This window comes from Sus scrofa, chromosome 7 (genome assembly GCF_054392235.1).
Source record: "Sus scrofa isolate SSC_HxYL_T2T_F1_AM1 chromosome 7, Sscrofa_HxYL_maternal_Yorkshire_Landrace_v2.0, whole genome shotgun sequence".
NCBI lineage: Eukaryota > Metazoa > Chordata > Mammalia > Artiodactyla > Suidae > Sus > Sus scrofa.
This window is the reverse complement of record NC_139389.1, coordinates 121,587,003-121,608,806: the sequence shown is the minus strand read 5'-3', so window position 1 is coordinate 121,608,806 and position 21,804 is coordinate 121,587,003. Positions and strand designations below refer to the sequence as shown.

At 40.9% G+C, this 21,804-nt stretch overlaps 2 protein-coding genes across 25 annotated transcripts in view; one reads left to right on the top strand and one right to left on the bottom strand.

Annotated features, from left to right (window-relative positions):
• The window catches only part of EML5 (EMAP like 5), a 195,272-nt gene extending 186,688 nt beyond the window's left edge, over positions 1–8,584 (top strand). For 14 of the 15 annotated variants that reach the window (XR_014811251.1, XR_014811248.1, XR_014811250.1 and 11 more), the window contains 7 exons: positions 1,635–1,823; positions 2,257–2,429; positions 3,878–4,040; positions 4,354–4,457; positions 5,265–5,418; positions 6,558–6,658; positions 6,944–8,584. Coding sequence is in view for 9 of the 15 variants with exons in the window: in XM_084969970.1 (XP_084826096.1) it covers positions 1,635–1,823; positions 2,257–2,429; positions 3,878–4,040; positions 4,354–4,457; positions 5,265–5,418; positions 6,558–6,658; positions 6,944–6,980 (921 nt within the window). In the remaining 6 variants the exon portion in view is untranslated. Of the gene's footprint in view, positions 1–1,634; positions 1,824–2,256; positions 2,430–3,877; positions 4,041–4,353; positions 4,458–5,264; positions 5,419–6,557; positions 6,659–6,943 lie in introns of those variants that run through there. The other variant, XR_014811255.1, reaches the window with a different exon arrangement.
• Positions 8,585–10,724: 2,140 nt separating this feature from the next.
• The window catches only part of ZC3H14 (zinc finger CCCH-type containing 14), a 46,369-nt gene continuing 35,289 nt past the window's right edge, over positions 10,725–21,804 (bottom strand). For 5 of the 10 annotated variants that reach the window (XR_014811272.1, XM_005666369.4, XM_013978360.3 and 2 more), the window contains 7 exons: positions 19,764–19,923; positions 18,781–19,013; positions 14,390–14,510; positions 12,856–12,992; positions 12,476–12,564; positions 11,627–11,733; positions 10,725–10,998 (listed from right to left, as the gene is read on the bottom strand). Coding sequence is in view for 8 of the 10 variants with exons in the window: in XM_005666369.4 (XP_005666426.1) it covers positions 10,992–10,998; positions 11,627–11,733; positions 12,476–12,564; positions 12,856–12,992; positions 14,390–14,510; positions 18,781–19,013; positions 19,764–19,923 (854 nt within the window). In the remaining 2 variants the exon portion in view is untranslated. The remainder of the gene's footprint in view (positions 10,999–11,626; positions 11,734–12,475; positions 12,565–12,855; positions 12,993–14,389; positions 14,511–18,780; positions 19,014–19,763; positions 19,924–21,804) is intronic. The other 5 variants (XR_014811273.1, XM_005666370.4, XM_003356770.5 and 2 more) reach the window with 1 other exon arrangement.

Here is a 21,804-nt window from a genome sequence, read left to right as displayed (position 1 = left end):
AAGTGTATCTATAAATTGAACACGTTATTATCCTCAGTCTGTGTGTTAAATATTAATCTTACTTGTATTTATACTTACTTCTACCTAAAATCCAATGCTTTCTTCCTATATCCCAGCGCACTGTGAGCTAAAGCATCGTAGTCAGAACTTTGATGCCTGGAGAGGCCAGATGTATTCTCTTTTGCTTTTATTTATCTTGGACTCTCATATACAACCTGGCCCAGTGCTCTCACAGACGTGCCTCTGGTCATAGAAAACTGCATGAGTTAATGTCTTATTATGAGATTAGCCAGAGCAAAAAGTTCTCTGAAAGATTATTTTGGTTTTGGACCCACACCCAACGTATGTATGTCGAGAGCAGGGAGGTACTTCCCCCACACCAATGCTAGCAATGTGTCCAGTAATGCCACTAAATCCTGACAGTATCTACCAGAGAAAGCACCAGATTCCACAGGTGAAAGGTACAGTCCTGTGAGACTGCCCCTGTCACCGCCCCAAGTTGCTACCTGTGCTTCTGACCGGCTATAGTTCAGAGGTTCCAACAGCTCCTCCTTGGACTTCAGACACTAGTCAGTTACTGTCCTTCTGGTCCACTTGCTATAAATCAGAGGTTCCCACGACCTCCTCCTCGGGTTTAATTTTCTAGAGTAGCTCACAGAACTCAGGGAAACACGTTACTCACTAGATCACCAGTTTCTTGTAAAAGAAAATGACTCAGGAACAGCCAGATGTAGAACTGCCCAGGGAAGGCATACAGAAAGGGGTGTGGAGCATCCATGACCACCTGGCCTGTTTCTCCACGTTTTCACCAACCTGAAAGCTCTCCATGCCCTGACCTTTTGGGTTTTTATGACGGCTTCATCATGTAGTCATGATCAATTAAACAGTTGGCTATTGGTAATTGATTCAAGTTCTAGCCCCTCCCCCATCACTGCCAGTTCCAATCCCCTAATCATTTGGTTGGGTCTTCTGGTAACCTTAGTGAGGTCCAAGAGTCACCTTAGCTAACAGAGACACCTCTCTTTTGCTTATCACGTAGGAAGTTCCAAGGGCTTTAGGAGCTTCATGCCAGTAACTGGGGACAAACCAAATATCCAGACCATCCTTGAAAATTTTCAGTTTTAAGATGGTGTAAAAGGAATCCACACTCCGTAGAAACCGTACTTTGAATTTTGAATTTTGATCTTTCCCCGGCTAGTGGTGTGTGGTACAGTCCTCTCTTGTGACGTTGGGCAGCTCAGGTCCCAGTCGGCAGCACAGGGATCAGCAGTCAGTTCACTTACAGCCACTCTGCTTTTCACTTTAAGGGTAGTAGTCAATAAACGACATGAGATACTCAACACTTTATTATAAAACAGGCTTTGTGTTCAATGATTTTACCCAGCTGTAGGCTCAGGTGAGTGTCCTGAGCGTGTTTGAGGTAGGCCAGGATAAGCTGTCGTGTTTGACGTTAGGTGCACTACGTGCACTTTTGACTTATGTTTTCAACTTATGATGGGCTTATCAGATGCAATCCCATCCTAAGTCGAGGAAGATCTGTGTACTTCTTGTAAGTTGCCTAGGTCAATAGGGTTGTTCTTATTAAAAACAACTGTTATATTCCATTAAATTTATTGGTCCCACTTGTGTTTCAGGGCAAGATACTAGTAGGAACAAGGAATGCTGAAATAATTGAAGTTGGAGAGAAAAATGCAGCATGCAATATTTTAGTTAACGCTCATGTGGATGGGCCTATATGGGGACTAGCAGCACATCCTTCCAGGGATTTTTTCCTTTCTGCTGCAGAAGATGGGACAGTGAGACTCTGGGACATTGCTGATAAAGTAGGTACAACTTTTTTAAGATGTCACTTTTTTTTTTTGGTCTTTTTAGGGCCGCACCTGCGGCATATGGAGGTTCCCAGGCTACAGGTCAAATCTGAGCTACAGTTGCCAGCCTACACTACCACCACAGCCATGCAGGATCAGAGCCACGTCTGTGACCCACAACCCAGCCCATGGCAATGCCAGATCCTTAACCCACTGAGTGAGGCCGTGGATCGAACCCACATCCTCATGGATACTGGTCGGGTTCGTTACTGCTGAGCTACAAAGGGAACTCCTAAGATGCTACAATTTTTAAAAAGCAAAGTCCTAAACTGCTAGTACTTAAAAGAACTATCTCAGAATTGTGTTCAGAATTTGGGGGAGAAATTGCCTTACTTTGTAAGTACTCTACTTAATGTAGTTCTCTATGACTCTTTTGGTTCTAATGCAGAAGATGTTGAACAAAGTGAATTTGGGACATGCGGCTCGTACTGTGTGTTACAGCCCTGAAGGGGACATGGTGGCTATTGGAATGAAAAATGGAGAATTTATTATTTTACTTGTGAGCTCTCTGAAAATATGGGGAAAGAAGAGAGACAGACGATGTGCAATCCATGATATCAGGTTAGTCAACAAATGGAATATCATGTTTAGGATACTCTTAAATGATCCAGCTTGCTTTTGGAAAAAAAGTCCCTTAGAACCTATTGCATTTTGTCACATAAGATGTGTGCTGAAATATAGCTGTTTGTATACTTATTTACTTCTCTTTGCCAAATTACGAGTCGGCTGGGCACCAGCCACAGTGCCGTATAGTAACAGCAAGTACTCAGGGGACGTTTGATGAATAAGTATCACACTGGACATGCCCAGTTAAGTGTGTCCTGCCAAGAGTTACTTCCATCTGCCCTTCAGAAGCCTGGAAAATTATTTATAACCCCAAATTTCTCTTCTTTCATTTTATTTATTTATTTATTTGCTTTTTAGGGCCGCACCCTCGGCATATGGAGGTGCTAGGGATGGAATCAGAGCTACAGCTGCCGGCCTGTGCCACAGCCACAGCAACTCGGGATCCGAACCGCATCTGTGACCTACACCACAGCTCACAGCAATGCCAGGTCCTTAAACCACTGAGCGAGGGATCGGACCCGCAACCTCGTGGTTCCTAGTCAGATTCGTTTTCTCTGCGTCACAACAGGAACTCCATCTCTTACTTCTTTTAATCTTGACTAAATATGTAGTTCGTTTAATCCATAGTCATTGAACATCTATGCCCTAGAATCTGAATTGATTAAAACTTTTCTTGGGCCTTTATTTTTCAGTGCTTAAGCTTATTTTAACAGTGGCTACCATTTGCTGAGCACTTCCATGTGCTCAGAATAGATTAATGAATCCAGGTCTGCCAAAACCTTGCACTCTTCTCACAGTAAAACTCTTTTTACAAAAGAAAGTCTCCTCAAATTTCAGTGTATAAACAGTAACCATGGCTTCCCTTTTGCCCTCCAGTGTCCCAAAGGTACATTAGCAAGACTCATGGAACATTTTCAAAAAACTGAACTGTCCCAAACTGCTTCTCGTGATCACCAGGCAAACAGTACTTTTTATTTATATGGCAAATATTACTTTATTGACTTAAAAATAACTTCTTCCAAACTTCATTTAATAACCCAGCATGAGTTGAGCTGGTCTGTGTCCTCTGCTAAGACACAGTCTTTCCGGATGAAAGGACCCTGTCTTAATGGATTATATAACTTAGTAAATACGTGATTGTCAGTGGCTTTTTAAAAACAGAAATTTTTTTTAAATTAGGAGATAAAAATACAGAAATGATTTAACATTGAAGTAAAATATAAAGCCTTTTGTTTCGTGCATCACAGACAAATATACTATCGGTATTACGCAAATATAAAAATCAGTTGTGCCTATTAGGTAAATCTCTTTGAGGCCATATCACATATTTATCTCAAGTACTTATTTTCGAGAGCTAAAAAGGAAGTCTCTGGTCTTCAATGTTTATACTATTCATGTGGTCTAATGCATCTTTTACATGTAATCTTTTGTAATATGTTCAGATTTAGTCCAGATTCCCGGTTTCTGGCAGTGGGTTCTAGTGAGAACTCAGTGGATTTTTATGACCTAACATTGGGCCCCACCCTTAATAGAATCAGCTACTGCAAAGACATCCCAAGCTTTGTCATTCAAATGGACTTCTCTGCAGATAGCAGGCATCTCCAGGTACAGTACCAACACTATACACCAAGCCACAAGAAGAGTTCTGCCCTTACATTAGTGAATGCTTTTAAAATTCCCCAGTTCCAGAGCTTCTGAACTCTTGCCTTTTACAACCGGTCACTGTTTCTGCATAAATCCTTTACTATCCTATTTACCTGTCCTTTTCATTTTTTGCTCTTAGATTTTTGACGTCATCTTTTACATTCTCAATAATGCTAGCAATGTAAATCAAGTAGCATTTTGCCAACATACTGTAACTCCTACTGGATTTTCTCTCACATAATGGAATTCTTGTCCCACTTTAATATTATGAAAGGTCTCCACTGGTTGCTATAAACGGCATGTCTATGAAGTGCCTTCAGGAAAACATCTTATGGATCAGACTGCCATTGACAGAATTACTTGGGCTACGTGGACTAGGTAAATATTTCATACACTCACAAGGGAAGGACTGAAGGTTAGGAAAATTGGAATATCTGTTTCTGAACAGTTAGAGCCATTCCACTAGGGAGTAGTAATTGTTAAGCTTTTTGTTACATCTTGAATTCTTTCCAAGAGGATATACTCATGCTGGGACCCCTTTTGATCGAACATACAAGTTCTTTTAATTAAAAGAAGTTGTGACTTGAAAGATGCCCTGATAGTTCCTTTACATAGTAGAGTTTTTTGTTTTTCCTTTTTAGGGCCACACCTTTGGCATATGGAAGTTCCCAGGCTAGGGGTCGAACTGGGGTTGCAGATGCTGGCCCACGCCACAGCCATAGCAACACAGGATCAGAGCCGGGACAGCAACCTACACCACAGCTTGTGGCAACACCGAATCCTTAACCCACTGAGCGAGGCCAGGGACTGAACCTGAATCCTCATAGATACCAGTCGGGTTCATAATCCACTGCAGCATAACAGTAGGCTTAATAGGAGACAATAAAAATCTACATTAGGTGCTGTTAGGCACTTGTATTATTTCTCTCTAAAGGAATGCTATCGATAGCAGCTATCAGAAATGAAACCTTATATATGTGTTCAACTTTGCTGGCCGTAGAAGAGATGTAACCATCAATGAAAATGAAAAATGCCATCAAATTCCTGTAGCATAAACAGTTTTAATTATACCAGCTCTCATAAAGCATTAATTTTTATTAAAGGGTTATAAAACTTCACAGTGAACTCTCTTTATGTTTAGCTATATGTGTTTGTTATGGTGGACTTTTTATTCCTTCTCTCTAGTATTCTAGGAGATGAAGTTATGGGAATCTGGTCCAGACATGCGGAGAAAGCCGATGTTAGCTGTGCCTGTGTCTCTCATTCAGGAATCAGCCTTGTCACAGGAGATGACTTTGGCATGGTTAAGTTATTTGACTTTCCATGTCCTGAAAAATTCGTAAGTTTATGTTGAGTTTACTATTTTATATACTTTTACGCCTGACTTAGACTTTTTTTAGGGGTGCATCCCAGCATATGGAGGTTTTTCTGGCTAGGGGTCTAATCGGAACCGCAGCTGCCGGCCCACGTCACACCTACAACACGGGATCCGAGCCTTGTCTGCGACCTACGTGCAAAGGCTCACAGCAACATTGGATCCTTAACCCACTGAGCAAGGCCAGGGATCGAACCCAAGTCCTCATGGATACTAGTCAGGTTTGTTAACCACTGAGCCACAGCGGGAACACCTAGACTTCTGATCATTAGTACTTCCCCCCACACGATAGCTAAAACGTTGTCTCCTGACTTGAAAATACTTTTAAAATTTTAAATTTGTGATTCTAAAATTTTTCCCAAACTTCCTAAATTCATTACTCTGATATAAATGCCATTATAAATTTCCACCCCGGAGTTCCCGTCGTGGCGCAGTGGTTAACGAATCCGACTAGGAACCTTGAGGTTGCGGGTTCGGTCCCTGCCCTTGCTCAGTGGGTTAACGATCCGGCGTTGCCGTGAGCTGTGGTGTAGGCTGCAGACGCGGCTTGGATCCCGAGTTGCTGTGGCTCTGGCGTAGGCCGGTGGCTACAGCTCCAATTGGACCCCTAGCCTGGGAACCTCCATATGCCGCAGGAGCGGCCCAAGAAACAGCAACAACAACAACAACAAAAAGACAAAAGACAAAAAAAAAAAAAATTTCCACCCCTTGGAGCCCCATTGCAGTACAGTGGGCTAAAGGATCCAGCAGGGGCTCAGATTCAATCCCTGGCCCAGAAACTTCCATATGCCACAAGTACTGCCATAAAATTAAAGAAAAAAAGAAATTATCTCCCCTTGCCAACCCAAGTAATACTATCTTTGTAAACGATCCTAAAAAAGCTGTGATTAGCCTTTTATGAAACCTTTTACTGTTACCAAATTTCAAATGTTTTTCCATGCAGATCTTTTACTAACTCTGAAAAAGCATTTAATCATCGGCCGAGGTCAGAACTGCTTACTCTCTCTACAGCCCTTGTGATGGAGATTGTGGTTTCTGATAGGAACTTCTTTAACTTGTGTGTTCGTCACACACCCTGAGCTTTGTTTCTTATTGTTTTTTAGGCAAAGCACAAAAGGTTCTTGGGTCACTCACCCCATGTGACAAATATTCGATTTACCAGTGGTGATCGACATGTTATTAGTGCTGGAGGTGACGACTGCAGGTTGGTAACTTAGCCCAAGAAAAAGAGCAGACTGTCTTTTACTAGTTGAGATTTAACATCACTTCTTCAGCAGGTTCAACTTATGGACTCAGCTAGTCAACATCATAAAGTAGCATAACTACCTGGTTCCTTAAAGTTGCATACTGTGTAAACATGGAGTAAGAGGAGCTAAGGAGGAAAATTTGTATACATGTATGATTTGAAAACTTCATTAAAAACATTACAAACTATTCTGAATATGTAGAAATATAAGGAACTCACTGTAGTTTTTTTCTCTGATTGCAGTTTGTTTGTCTGGAGATGTGTACATATGCCTCACTGAAAGATAATGGATGCTGAGAAGACTATAAATTAACAGCCTTGGGAAACCAGAACTACGCAAGAGGGGGGAAAAAAGAAGCAGAACTAAACCCTGCATGGTTAAGTGGTGCTAATTTAAAAGATTGTAATAAGGATAAATGCCCAAACTCATCAAAATAGTAAAAGATCGATAAGTTCAAAATACTTGTCATATGCACTGGATAACTGTCCATATTCCACACTGCCAGATAATTACACTTCAAGGAAGGACTGAATAAATACTTGATAGGAAAGCCAAGCCCCCATTTGTGTGCAGATTTGGCAGACCTGCTAGGGAGGTTTAGGATAAAGTGCTCCTCAAGAAACAAACCAAAACCTTAAAAACCCAACTTGGATAATTTTCATCCTTTTTTTAGCAAAACTTTTTTTTTTTTTAGAATTTATATTTTATTTTCAACGTCACTGTTTATTAAAATATTTTATCCTTGTGTTTACAGAAGGAAATACACCATCACTCTAAAGAATCACAGTTTTTTAAAAGGTGAACATCGTTTTCCCTAAGAAAAATACAGACAAGCTTCTTAAGCATTAACAAAGTCCTGTTTAGAAAGGACATTTTTCTCCTGGCAGTTTTAAATTCAGGAACAAATCCAAAGTTAGTATCATATCACTGCATTTTCATTTTTGAGCTGTCAATCTTTTTACGTTCAGAATTAATCTCTATAATTAAAACAGTAAAACATGATTATATCCTAATGAAAAAGTAGTATGATTAATAACCATTTTCACTGGTGTACAGTCTAAGGTTTTTAAATAGCAATAGTATTTAACTAGGAGCAAATAGTGAATATTTGAAGTTGTAGTCTAATAGAAACATTTGTTCAACATGTAAACTAAAGTGTTAATAAGTTCACGTTTACAAAGTTATACAATTTAGCAATGAAATAAAATTTTTATAGCTTTTTTTCTATTGGAGAAATTTTAGTTAGATGTATGCCACCCCATAGGCTGACTCCCAAAAGGAATGAATATAGGTCCACTTGTAAAACTTGTCTATAAAAATTCCTTTTTGGTGGATTGGGGCTCAACTCTTAGATCTTTACTCCTCTTCACTTTAAATGCTGCCAAAGATCAGTACTTGCCATTCAGGAATTTGCCGTTTAGCTTATCTGTAGTTTCCTGAAGATTGGAAATTATGTAGACTACTATTAAAAAATATATTTTTCTAAGTATGAAGAAGTTTAAGATGCTCTATTGGTCCTATGAATTTTTATTTTACTATGTGTTAATTATCTTTGTAGCATAATAGACCCCATCGGGTTTCTGGAAATGTTTTCTATATGCAACACCTTGTAAATATTAAAAACGGAGATGGCTGTACTATGTCGTGGAAAGCCTAGCCAGTGATTGATCCTGGTTGGTTTTAAGGCCCTGAAGAGCAGTCTGAAGAACCAACTGGGATGTTCGTAGTAAAGAAGCTTAAAACATACAATGATTTTCTTTCATTTTCCATATCAATGGATTCTCCCTTATTAAGCCCAATTTTACATTGTACTAATGTTAAATTTCTATTCATGTATATTACAAAGGAGCAATCAATAAATTAAAGCAAAAAATTCCCCTGAACCACACTCTCCCTCTATTTTTGAGGCTGTTTCAGTTTCAAATTTTCCTTCTCAGTCAAGTTTGCCTGCATTTGGCTAAAAAAAAAAAAAAAAATTCCAGTTCCATTACCGTGCAGGCAGAAACTTATAACCTTAAGCAAGTAAACCATATAGGATGAAACTCCAAAAAGTTCTTGCAAGCGGCCAACCCAATAAGTCAGCCTTAATCACTGTTGTTAGTTTCATGACTAAAGGTCATGTTGATTTTAAGTGTCATCCACAACCACCGTGCTTGTCCCAGCCATCAGCTAAGGGAAGGTGAATGATGTAGCTTCTGCCCTGTGTTTGTTTTTTTTAACCCAGAGAATTATTTTTATGTAATTCTTGTATTTGACCAAGTTCCCAAATTTGTAACGTGAGCCTTCTCATGGTACCTTTAGTCCGTTTGTGTGTAACACATGCCAAAGCACACTGCAGCCTGGTGCCACTCACTGTGGACTGCCAGCCACATGTAGTCCCTTCCTTGTCATCTTTTTTGATGGTGGTTCACTTTGGACCAAGCTATCAACAAATACTCTCCCAAAAAAAATATATGGTTTAGCTTGCCCATAAACCATAGCAACTGAAAGATTAAACTCTTACACGTGTCTCCAGGCTGTGTCTATTAAATAGCGCGCACACACACACACATCTGATTTCAGCATGTTATTTCCTTGTAAAATTGGCTCAACTCAACCGCTTAAGCCCTTGTTTTCCATATGTTCTTTATAGTGGAATTATGGGAATACCACTATATATACTCCATTTATAAGTGATGACACTAAAAATGTTTACATTTCTGGAAATACAATTTAAAACAAATTTCTTCTGCAAAACATCTCAAGTAAGTTAACAATGGAATGAACAAATGCCTTAAAGTCAATGGAGTGAAACTTTTTAGAATGAAATGGAATTGTCATTTCATCTAAGTCTAGCTACACGATAGCTTTAAGTATGCTGTGTGCTTTGACTTTTTCTCTTGTTTCAAGCCTGATGAGCACAACAAAGTGTAACTTAAAAGACGGTTTAATAACGAATGAGTTAATCTTCTCTCAATGGAAAGGCAATGGCCATAAGACAAGAGACTGCTGGTTTTTAGGCTCGCCAATGTGGACTTTTACACATGTAGTTTTATTATCCTTTGGGTATATGATTAAGCAAGTCAATGAGTTGGTTTTGTTTTGTTTTTTTAATAGTTAGTTAATTTGGTCCTGAGAATGTTTTTGAGTCATTACTATCCCTTCTGCATTAACCAACTTTTAGCTTTTCTAACTGATTTTTAGCTTTACTTTTTAAAAAACTACATCAAGTCTTTAAAATCAGTGACCTATTATTTTAATTCTAAAGCATTTGACACTTTTTGCCTTAACGAATTTTAAAACCACACACAAAACTCTATTTTCATTCAGTAGTCCAAAAGTTTACTCCTGTTTTGCCGTTTACCCACCTTATAGCTGTAATTATATAGTTTGTCATTTAAAATATACTATTTAAATCTAATTTTTACATTTAAAAAATTATCTTCAGTAATAAATTTTCTGTGGAGTTATTTCTGAGAATGTTATTTTTCAGAATGTGAGAATATATATGTATATCTTGTGGATTTAAAGTTTGTTCTGATACCTTATGTATATACTTACAAAAAATTTTGTATAATTTTGTGATAATGTAGATCCCCAAAATATTTATTTAAAAAGCATCTGTAAACAGTAAATGAAAGCACTTTAAGGACTTGTTCCTATTTTTTGCCCTTGCCACTCCAACTGTTTTCACTGTACATGCCCCACCTCACTCATCCCTTCTCAGAAAGCAAGGGATTAGATACTTGGGAACCATTTACCGAAGTGGCAAGCCACCCCACAAGTTCGTATCATGCTTTCCAAACTAAAGTCACTTAAAGTTAAAAGGCAGGACTGAAAAACTGTTTTAAGCCACCTCAGCACTGTGGGCCTCTCCTGTTTTCAGAGTGGAACAAGTGAAAGCAACTGTCGACTTCTGGAATAAAGACACCCCCAGGTACCTCTCACTATACACACAGCGACACCGTAGCCTCAAACTGGACGATCAGGACTGACAAGGGTATCACACCACGTTGTAAATGCTGATACTTGAAAACAGCAGTGTACAAACACGCCTCAAATGTTTTAATAGAATTCAGCTTTTCCTTAAACTCTTTTCATAGTCAAAACAACAAAAACACCCAATGTTAATAAAATCACTTAATAAACTTACAAACTTGAAAAATTAGACACTTCAGATAGGCAATAAATTTCATATTATGAAAGCAATATATTCCAAGTTTCAAAGATTTGACAAATTCTGTAGAATATCTTTCATCAGTAGATGGAAACTTTCAAGCTCCACAGTCTTCTGCCAGGTAGGACTGGATGTCATTCACTGAATAAACAAAACCAAAAATTTTTTCAATTAACTTCAGTTAAGAAGTTGGGTATTTTCAGACAATGAGTATTTATCTACAGATAACAATATAAGATTTGTAAAAGAATAATTACATAAGGTACATAAAAGATAACATATGCATTTAAACTTACAGGCCATAGTAAAAATATTTTGAAACTTCCTTTCATTGTTTTATAATTACCCATCTCTCTTTTTTTTTTTTTTGTCTTTTCTAGGGCTGCACCAGTGGCATATTGAGGTTCCCAGGCTAGGGGTCTAACTAACTGGAGCTGCAGATGCCAGCCTACACCACAGCCACAGCAACATGGGATCCAAGCCAAGTCTGTGACCTACACCACAGCTCACAGCAACGCCAGATCCTTAACCCACAGAGCAAGGCCAGGGATCAAACCCGAAGCCTCACGGTTCCTAGTTGGATTCATTTCTGCTGTACCACGACAGGAGCTCCAGTAAATTATTTTCAAAAAAACCCTTGTATAAAACTCTGAACAGCAGAGAAAAATCAGAATAAGTTACCTCCAAATCTATGTACTTAAAAATCTAAGAAATTAGACAGTAGAGAAGCATTTGAAATGACATTAGAAAAACTAATTTTAGCCTTTACCTAGTCTGAGGTCGAATCCATTTCAAGGCATGTCGTGGTGGTACAGTAATGGTGGGATGGTAAAATGTACAGTCAGGTCTCGTGCACTGAGTGTTAAACCTACAGTGCTAAAGACAGAGAACAGTCTCAACAATGTCTGCAAAGCTAATACCAAAACACCCACAACCACCAGCCCACCCTAACGTTAATGGAGACACAGAGACGGTCTGTAACACTCATTTTAATACTGCCGAAGCCCCACTGAACACAAAATCCAGGTCGAAGAATAACAGTTAAATTTCACAAGGAACTTCCTCTAGTCAATGTAATAACGGTCCTGCACACCCTGCCCAACACCCACTGCATTTTTCACCCTCATCTATGCCCCAGTGCAGGTGAAGTGAAGGCCTTTCATATGGCTTTCAGGCTGCCACTTCAGCGATGATTCATACCGAGCACTGAGACAGCTGGAAATACAGCAGGCAATCTTAATACACAGTTCAAACCGCTGTGTATGTGCATGGACCGTATCATCGAGTACTGCTGGGTTTCACCATCTCAGTTCCAGCATGAGGAGCAGGGAGGGGGAACATGTTCTCTGGGAGAGGCACAGAAACTGACGAGCAACGGTGAGTTTCACTGTCCTCAGAGATTAGCTACTAACATGAAATCCTTTCAAACCACTTGGCCAGAGAGGCTCAGGGACAATGAAGGAGTAACTTCAAGGTCTTAAAGACCTTCAAGTTCAACAAAGTTAAACCGGGGGTGGGCTGGGGGTGGGTTTCGTTTGATTTAGTTTGTTAGTGATCCTACAAGTCTCTATGGAGAGGTTATCACTAAATTCATTTTTGGGAAAATGAAAGTTCTTACTTTTGGATGATAGAAGGGACATTCCATTTTCTTACAAGCAGGGAAGTAACGGCAGAGCTGACTACTGGAAGGTGGTGCTGGTGTTGTAACTGCCACAAAAGTAAGGACAAAGATCAGAGTTACTGGGCAAAATAATTGTTAAGGCAGTCTGCTGATGTTTCATGGGAACCACTTTTAAATTAAAAACCATGAGATTTATGTATTAGTCAAGAAAATATTTTTGAATACTACAAGTTGAGCACACTTGTTCGTTCTAAAGAGGTGCTTTAGATTAACTGATTCTGGCACAATGATTTCTAAAACAATCCTTGTTTTTAATTCAGCTTATAGTCACAAAAAGTCATTTTCCACTTTTTATAGTACTGTATAAAGTCACTAACCTGGTTTTGGAGGCAGTACTGGAATTCTTCTACTCATATGAGTAAAGGGACAATCTGGTTTAGTACATTTTGCATCATATTTACAATTTGGATGAACAAACAAACATTTTTCAGCAAATTTACAGTTAGGGAAAGCTCTATAAAAGAAAAAAACATATTATTCACATTTAATCTCCTCAATCCATTATTAGCTTTTTTGCAGAGAGGATCCTTTGTACTTCTCTTCCATCACTACTTGTTTAGACGAAGGTAGAAGAAACAGGAAAAAAAGAAACTTTTTTTTTTTTTTGCTTTTTAGGGCCACACCTGCAGCATATGGAGGTTCCCAGGCTAGAGATCGAATCGGAGCTGCAGCTGCCGGCCTACACCACAGCCACAGCAACACAGGATCCAAGCCATATTTTCGAACTACCACAGCTCAGGGCAATGCTAGGTCTTTAATCCACTAGGGGAGGCCAGGGATTGAACCCACATCCTTGAGGATACTACTCAGGTTAGTTACTGCTGAGACACAATGGGAATTCTAGAAATTCCATTTTTAAATGAGGCCAGCTATCAAAACAAAACAACTGTCTATTCCAAAGCCGGGGGTAGCTCAAGCCACACCACCCTGAAAGAGAAGGGTTTTTTTGTGATAATGAGAAACATCACTTACTCTATATGGTCTATGTCTGTAATACTTTATGGAGTAAACCCAATTTGGTGAACACAATATATGTGCAAGGCACTGCACTACAAAAAAATAAAAATAAAAAGACTCATTCCATGGTCTCCTTATACACACATCTATGTAATTCTCACATCAAAATTTCCTTAAAGGAAATTAGAAGATGCAGATTCCACCTATAGGACAAAAAAAAAAAAAAAAAATCTAAAAGCCATCTCTCAAAGCTTACTCAACTGAACTAGCCAAGTGGCAAAGAAAAATTATACTCAAGTCCAAAATGTTTTCTCATTACCTCAAGTTTATTTTCTTGAAGTTCACATTGTAGCTCAGGCAGGTTAGGAACCTGACTAGTATCCATGAGGATGCAGGTTTAATCCCTGGCCTCACTCTGTGGGTTAAGGATCCGGTGTTGCCGTGCACTGTGGTGCAGGCTGCAGACATGAATCTGACATTGCTGTGGCTGTGGTGTAGGCCTGCAGGTGCAGCTCTGATTTGACCCCTAGCCCGGGAACTTCCATGTGCCATGGGTGTGGCCTTTAAAAAAAACAAAAAGGAAAAAGTATTTTCTTCCCCAATACCTTAAAACTTGTATGTGACCGCAATGGATATAAACGCGAGTTTACTCATCTCCTAAAGTGTACAGAATCCTCAAGAAAACCCAAAAGTTTCAGTATCTCAAATGCATGAGGCAAAAGAAGCCTCTTCCTACCTCCCCCACCAAACACACAAGTGTATGCTGTCCTGAAACAGCCACAGCAAGTGCCACAGTTGCACTGAGTTGTTAGACTCAAACATGTCCACAGGAAAAAATAATATGCTGGACGTAGAAATTAAGCTAAAAACCAGAATGGATTTGCTGCTACTCACTTGCAAGGTGAAATAGGATGATGGTAAGCACACTCATCCCCATTTTTACACGCAGGCCAGTACTTGCAGCGCTCCAGAAGTTTTTCTGGTTTCTGTGCCACACTCAGTTCACTCATCTCAGCTAGAAAAGGGAATCAGAAGTGTCTTGTTAATGATCAGTTTAGGACATGACACCTTTAATAAATTTTGCCTCAAACCCAGTCTTAAAATCTTCTGTTTTTCTATGTCTACAGTTACACAAAATAAAAGATTCTAAGTAATCGGATTAACACGGATACCAGAACCCCATACGAGATTACCAGAAGACTCAAGTTCTCACTGTAAAGCATCAAGTAGACAGTGACGCTGCAACCCTAGAGTCCAAGTTCTCACCAAAAAATTCCAATTCTCAAAATTATTTCAACTGAATTAAATATAAAAGAGGAAAGCATGTCAAATAGGAAGCCAGTAAAATGAAACAGGAACTGAAAACACCAGGCGATAAAAAATGTCAACTAAGTCTCATATTCAGGTAAGATGAGGAGTGTTTAAATACAATTGTGCCCATTCACTGAGATATATGCAACTTTCTCAGCCCAAGTGATAAACTCATATCAGTATCTACAAAGGGAGGGCAAGATTTTTGCCTAAAATGAGTCACAAATGTCACCACCTACAGGGTTCTGGCAGATCACCAAGCAGTGAGGCTGGCTGGGTGCAAGGTGACGAGAGGGCAGGGAGCCTCGTGGAGAAACAACGGTGGAGAAGAGCAAACTGGAGGGCAGGTGTGTGCCCCCACCACCCACACGCTCACTGCTGCTCCACTCATCAGGCTGCGTCCATTTACAACGTCAAGTATCAGATGGGGGAGGGGACGCAGAACTTGTGGTGGTGCCAGACTGTCTTGCAATTCAGGAAGCTAAAAACCTTTTTATTTTTTTGTCTTTTTAGGGCTGAACCAGTGGCATATGGAGGTTTCCAGGCTAGGGGTCGAATCAGAGCTGTAGCTGCCAGCCTACACCACAGCCACAGCAATGCCAGATCAGAGCCACGTCTGCAATTTACACCACAGCTCAAGCAATGCTGGATCCTTAACCCACCGAGCGGGGCCAGGGATCAAACCTGCATCCTCATGGATACTAGTCAGGTTCGTTTCCACTGTGCCATGACAGGAACTCCCAAAAACCTTCTTATCTGATACCTAAATTTTAAATGCTAGCAACTAGTTGAAATTTAAAACAAAGAATAAAACAAATAAAATTACATCTGAAGGCCATAAAGACTTGCCAAGCTTCTGGCCTAAGACACCCTAGCCAAAAGAAAAGGGCACCACTGGTATTACGTATTACAGTTCACATTCATGTTAATGAAATCAAGTGTCACTTCAACCACCCCTCTGGTCCTCCTACCCAAGGTCATGCAGTTCAAACTTGGCTGGCACTTACTGGCTGAGCGAGACACTATGGGCACATGTTACCTAACATCTCTGAACTTCTATTTCCTCATCCACACCAAGAGAAAATAATGTCTTCCTTACAATTTCATGATTCAATGGAAACCCAAATGTAAAATAGGTAACCAATCAAAACCAATCAATGCCACCCCAACCAGCATCAGGGGTACTTATCGTTCTGGTCACCCAAACTCAGTGTGCATGAAGGAGAACAAGGCTCACAAGTCCCATCCTGAAGCCCAGCTAGAAGCTCATCAGAGTCATAGGACTGTGTATGACATAAATTTTCCATGCTACTTAAAAAAAGTCAATAAAATCCATTATTTAACTCCAAGATATGAAAGTATTCTTAGTCTCAAAATACAGATAGGGCTGGAAGGGGGAGTTTTCTCCAATTTTAAATGTTTTTTGCATAATTCCTGCAGAGAAAATGTGTCTTACCCTCTCCTCCTAAAGAGCACACTTTATCTTTTGTCTTTTTTTTTGTTGTTGTTGTTGTTATTGCTATTTCTTGGGCCGCTCCCGCAGCATATGGAGGTTCCCAGGCTAGGGGTTGAATCGGAGCTGTAGCCACCGGCCTACGCCAGAGCCACAGCAACGCGGGATCCGAGCCGCGTCTGCAACCTACACCACAGCTCACGGCAACGCCGGATCGTTAACCCACTGAGCAAGGGCAGGGACCGAACCCACAACCTCATGGTTCCTAGTCGGATTCGTTAACCACTGCGCCACGACGGGAACTCCAGAGCATACTTTAAACTCTGGCACATACATGAAAACCCAGACCAAGTGAAAGAAATTAACAGAAAACCCAAGAACAGGTTGGCTGGAAAACAGAGCAAAGGAGCTAGATCTCATAAGCAATATTAGAGAAGTTATGGAGTTCCCGTCGTGGCTCAGCGGTAACGAACCCGACTGGTATCCATAAGGACGTGGGTCTGCTCCCTGGTCTTGCTCAGTGGGTCAGGGATCCCCCCGTTGCTGTGGCTGTGCTGTAGGCCAGCAGCTGGAGCTCTGATTCAACCTCTAGCCTGGGAACTTCCATATGCCACGGGTGCAGACAAACCTAAAAAGGCCCCCCCCCCCCAAAAAAAAGGATTAGAGAAGTTAAACACTTTACAAGGAAACTATCTTTCTGATGAAAAAATTACGTCAATGATACAAACGTCACAACTCTGGTTTTCTCTTTAATATACTTCATAAGTGATTAAAACTCTTCCTGCTTAAGAGGCAAACTTGCTTTTTATTGCCAGCTATAAAATCTGTGCTGCCATGTAATGGCCGGTGGGAGTGGCTTAAAATGGATGCCGCTGTTGAAATAAAAAGCCATCAAAGCAATCACCAAGTTTCAAACCCCTGCTTGGAGGAGGAAAGGAAGAGAGACCAGAGCGCCTTTGTGGAGTCTCCCCAGCCTTACTGAAGTCCTAACTACTCCAGAGCTCACCTTTGAGCAGCAGGGAAACACTGCGGGCTCCAGATCAAAGCAAAGGTAAAGGAGGCTGACCACTCACCACCGCTCTCTCCATCAGGGGCACACACTTGCCCAACAAGAATTTTTACTCACATGCAATTTAGAGCCACTGTTGTCACATATATACCAATAAAGCCCAACATGAATGCCTACATTTAAGTGAAATCAGGTTCTAACATACCAAAAATTAAACTACCAAACTGAAAACCAAAACCACCCGGATCTTTTCTTATTTTAGACAAAATACATAGATAAGGTCAAGAAATCTGGACCTCCTAACTACTGCCTTTTTTTTTCCCCCTTTGGTCTTTTTGGGGTTGCACCCACAGCACATGGAAGTTCCCGGGCTGGGGATCGAATCGCCTGAGTGGCATCCATGACCTACACCACAGCTTGTGGCCACACTGTATCCTTAACCCACTGAGCAAGGCCAGGGATCGAAACTGCATCCTCTTGGATACTAGTTGGGTTCTTAACCCATCAAGCCACAACGAGAACGCCACTACTGCAGGTCTTAACACCTTTGTTACCATTAAAAACGTTTCTTCCCTTCAATGGTCAGATTTTCAACCCCTCCACCAATCAAAACCATGATACTCCATCCTAAACCACAGCAGAAAAAGCATTCCGTTCAAGATAACAGCCATATCTCCTTCACTCACTCCTGATCTCCCCCTAAAGGCTATTTTATTTTTAGTGACTGAAAAAGGTACTTAGTACATTTCCATATCTCTACCAAGAAGAGGGTTACTTTGGAAAAATTTTTAAATTGTTTTTTATTTGATACTGTTCATTTTTATGATTCAGTAACTATCTCCCCTGCCCATGAAGGTTTCTAAAATTTTTACAAGCTACAAGGAGCATGATTATCACTCTCTCATAAGTGCAGGAGAGAATGGGGCTGCACCTGCCCCTGGTAGCCAGTGAGAGAAGAAAACACTGCTGTGAAGTTCATCCGCCCAAAAATACGCCGCTATGTGAATTGAGTTCATTTGACTCCAACTACCACGCCTCAATATTAATTAACTTTTTTTCTGAACTTCTAAGACACATTTTCAGAAATTAAGCAAGAAACCCCTTTCAAGGGAACTTCACTGAGGAAGAAACTGCATCAAAATCCGAATTGATTTTTTTCTGTCAAGTTAATTACAAGAGACTACTGCTGGGTCAAGGGGAAAGTTAACAAGCATAGTTTCTAAAGGGGGAAAAAAAAAGGGAAACTAAGCACCAAGAACCGTGGTTCTTCTTTAACAAGCATAAATGGCTTCCACTGCTGAACTCCAATTTAGCACTAGATTAACAGCCCAGCTACGAAACACACAGGGGACAAACAGTCTCAAATTTAACTGGTCGTTTTGTCTGAAAACCACTGAGTTAGAAATAAAAGCAAGTCCTCCAACCAATATTCATTCAAGGTACAGAAACATGTCAAAGATGCCCTTCGCATGACAGCACCCTGAGAAGGAGAAGTCTGAGCTCCCAACACACCGTTTGAAAAGCTACCATCTGGGTCCTCAAGCTGCCTGCTCAGCAAGTGCAACTGCTGTGGGTGGAGGAGACCCGCGAGTCCCTCGTGTGAGGCTGCAGTGTGGTGTGCGGGTCTCATTCCTTCAAAGCACATGTCCTCCTCTTGATCTGACATGTATCCTGGGGGGCTGGGGACACCATCCAGCGTCACTATAAACTTGGGACTTGCAGGTTTATCTGGTTGTACAAGATCTCTGCCAGACAGATAGAAAATACCATAGAATTAGGGAAACACGCACAGAAAGCCGAGCCTCCTAAAGTGCCCTTCGACACAACTATCACTTCCTTACTTGCTTTGCAGTTTCCTCATTAACAAAAAAGACCTGGTAGGACTTCCAGGTCCAGCATTAGTGGACTTCTGCTGACACACAAGGGCTACGGCCAATCACTGTGGCAGCAATGCCAGCAACCCACCAGGCTGCTCTCAGGGCAAGCTCCCCTCAACCCTGACCCCCAGCTCCATCTGACCCTCATAGGGTCACAGGAAAAGTAAACTGAAAAATCAGCACTGATCCTCTGAACGCAAAAGCCGGAAGTTCTATATTTACACTAACTTTACTACCTGTATGTTTGTTCCTTTACAGAACATTTAGTTCATTATCTGAGACAATAATCACCCCAACCCCTAACTCTACGCTAAGACTACTGATTTGATCACCTGGCTCTTTCAATTTCATTCCCTAGATGTGCCTAAAGAAAAAAAACTTATTAATAGAGCTAAATCGTATACTGACTTATTTGTAGGAAAACGGATTTCTGAACAAGAAAGACGAACGAGAATTTCTGAAAACTCGATGCGCCCTATGATATATGGCCTAAACACTGACTCAGTAAAGAACTCTAGACTGGGGGTTGGATAGGGAGGAGAAAAGCTGGGAATTAATGGTTAACCTCTACTATCTAATCAACGCAAATAAGCTACACAAGAAAAAGAAACCATCTACCGTGTCTGCATAAGGTGTCCTGAAAGTACCCGAAGGGTATCTGCAGTCTTCATCCCCGATTCCTGGTTTGGTGCCACTACTATCTCCTCAGACAGCTTTGGCTTCTTCAGAATAAATGATCTTGTGTCTGCATGGACCATGGATTCCATGTCATAGTAATCTGAGCCAAAAAGATTGGCCACAAATGTTTACTTCTGAATATACCTTGCATTCCCAACATCACACACGTCCAAACATCTTTTCAAAGAAGTCAAATATTCCTTTCCTCATACAGAACATTTCCAAGGCATTCTAGTGAACACTTCCTGCCTACAGTACAGAAAGAGTCTTCCATGAGGCAGCTAATGGGATATTACCAACAGAACAAAGTACAACAGTATTTTCTATTATAAAGAGTCCTAATGTGCCATAGAATTATGATACAAAGACGATTAAAAAAATACATTTCTGGAGTTCCTGCTGTGGCACAGTGGGTTAAGAATCCGACTGCAGCAGCTTGGGTCACTTTGGAGGTGTGGGTTTGATCCCTGGCCAGGAACATCCATATGTTGTGAGTGCAGTGACATTTAAAAAAAATTTTTTTTCTAAAGCCTGTTTTGTTCATTTTGCACACTTGAAGAACATACCCTGATGAAAAGAACACAACTGGCATAACTTGTCAGGTTGTAGATAGACTGCTTTGAAAAGAAATTTTAAGATGAATGGACACTGATAAAAATACAGCAAGGAAAACACTGACCTTTAATGCAAGTAGCCACAGATGACATCATCTACAATGATTCTTAAGCTTGACTATTTTACAAAATATACCAAGACCTGGAGCCTAGAACGGAGATGGCTGACCTACCAATAGGCAATCAACTAACCAAATTTAATGTTGCCTGTCTCTTAAAATTAGCAGGCAAATAACAGAGACCAAAATTCACAGGACATTTATTCACGTTCATTGCACGAACAAACTCAACACATGAGAGCACTGTGCTGGTACACAAAATTAAAAAAATAGATGTACAAACAACTTCAGAACAGCAGGCCCTCGAAGAGGTGTGAACAAGGTATGGGGAGAATGCAAAGCAACCTACTCTATCCAGCTGAGAAATCAAGGAAAAGCTTACAGAGGATGCACATCTGAAGCAAGTATTAAAGGAATGAGCATTGGCGTTTCCATCATGGCTCAGTGGTTAATAAATCCGACTAAGAACCAAGAGGTTGCAGGTTTGATCCCTGGCCTTGCTCAGTGGGTTAAGGATCTGGTGTTGCCATGAGCTGTGGTGTGGGTCACAGATGCGGCTCGGATCCGGCGTTGCTGTGGCTGTAGCTCTGATTAGACCCCTAGCCTGGGAACCTCCATATGCCACCAGTGTGGCCCTGGAAAGACAAAAAGACCAAAAAGAAAAAAAAAAGGAATGAGCATGAATTAACTAGGGGGGAAATAGAGTTGGAGAAGAAATAGAGCATTTGAGGCAGAAGAGAGCTGGAGAAAGGCAGGGCAAGGAACTGGAGATGGGGTGAGAAATGCGATGTGGCTCGAGGGGTGTGTGATGGGCTGAGCAGGCAGGGGCAAGGTGGCTGAGGCCTAAAGCCCATCTTATATGTGTCAATGAGTTTAGCCTGTGCTCTAAAGTAATAAGCCATCAAGAGAGGTTTCTAAGTAGGCAAGTGACATGAGCAAGCTGGTTTTTAGAAAAACAGTGGTAAGAATGGACTGGAACCCAGACCTCAGTTATCAAGTTGTTGCCCAGCAGCAATAGTGAGGCTCTGAAACACAAGATTCTCACCCCTTGTCCTCTTCTCAAGCCCTAGGATGGAGAGGAGACACGTTCCACATGCACATCGCTGAGCAGTCACAGCAGGTGTCTTCAACTACCGCCCCAGGAAGGAGGCAGAACTCCCCCAGCCCCAGCCACCCCTGCAGGGGCAGTAGGAATGGTAAAGACAGGCAAAGAAGAGGAGGAATTCAGGATAGGAGAAAATAGATTTACAAGAGAGCAAGGTAAATTTCAATTTTAGATTTATAATCTGCAGGCTTTATGGGGCTCTC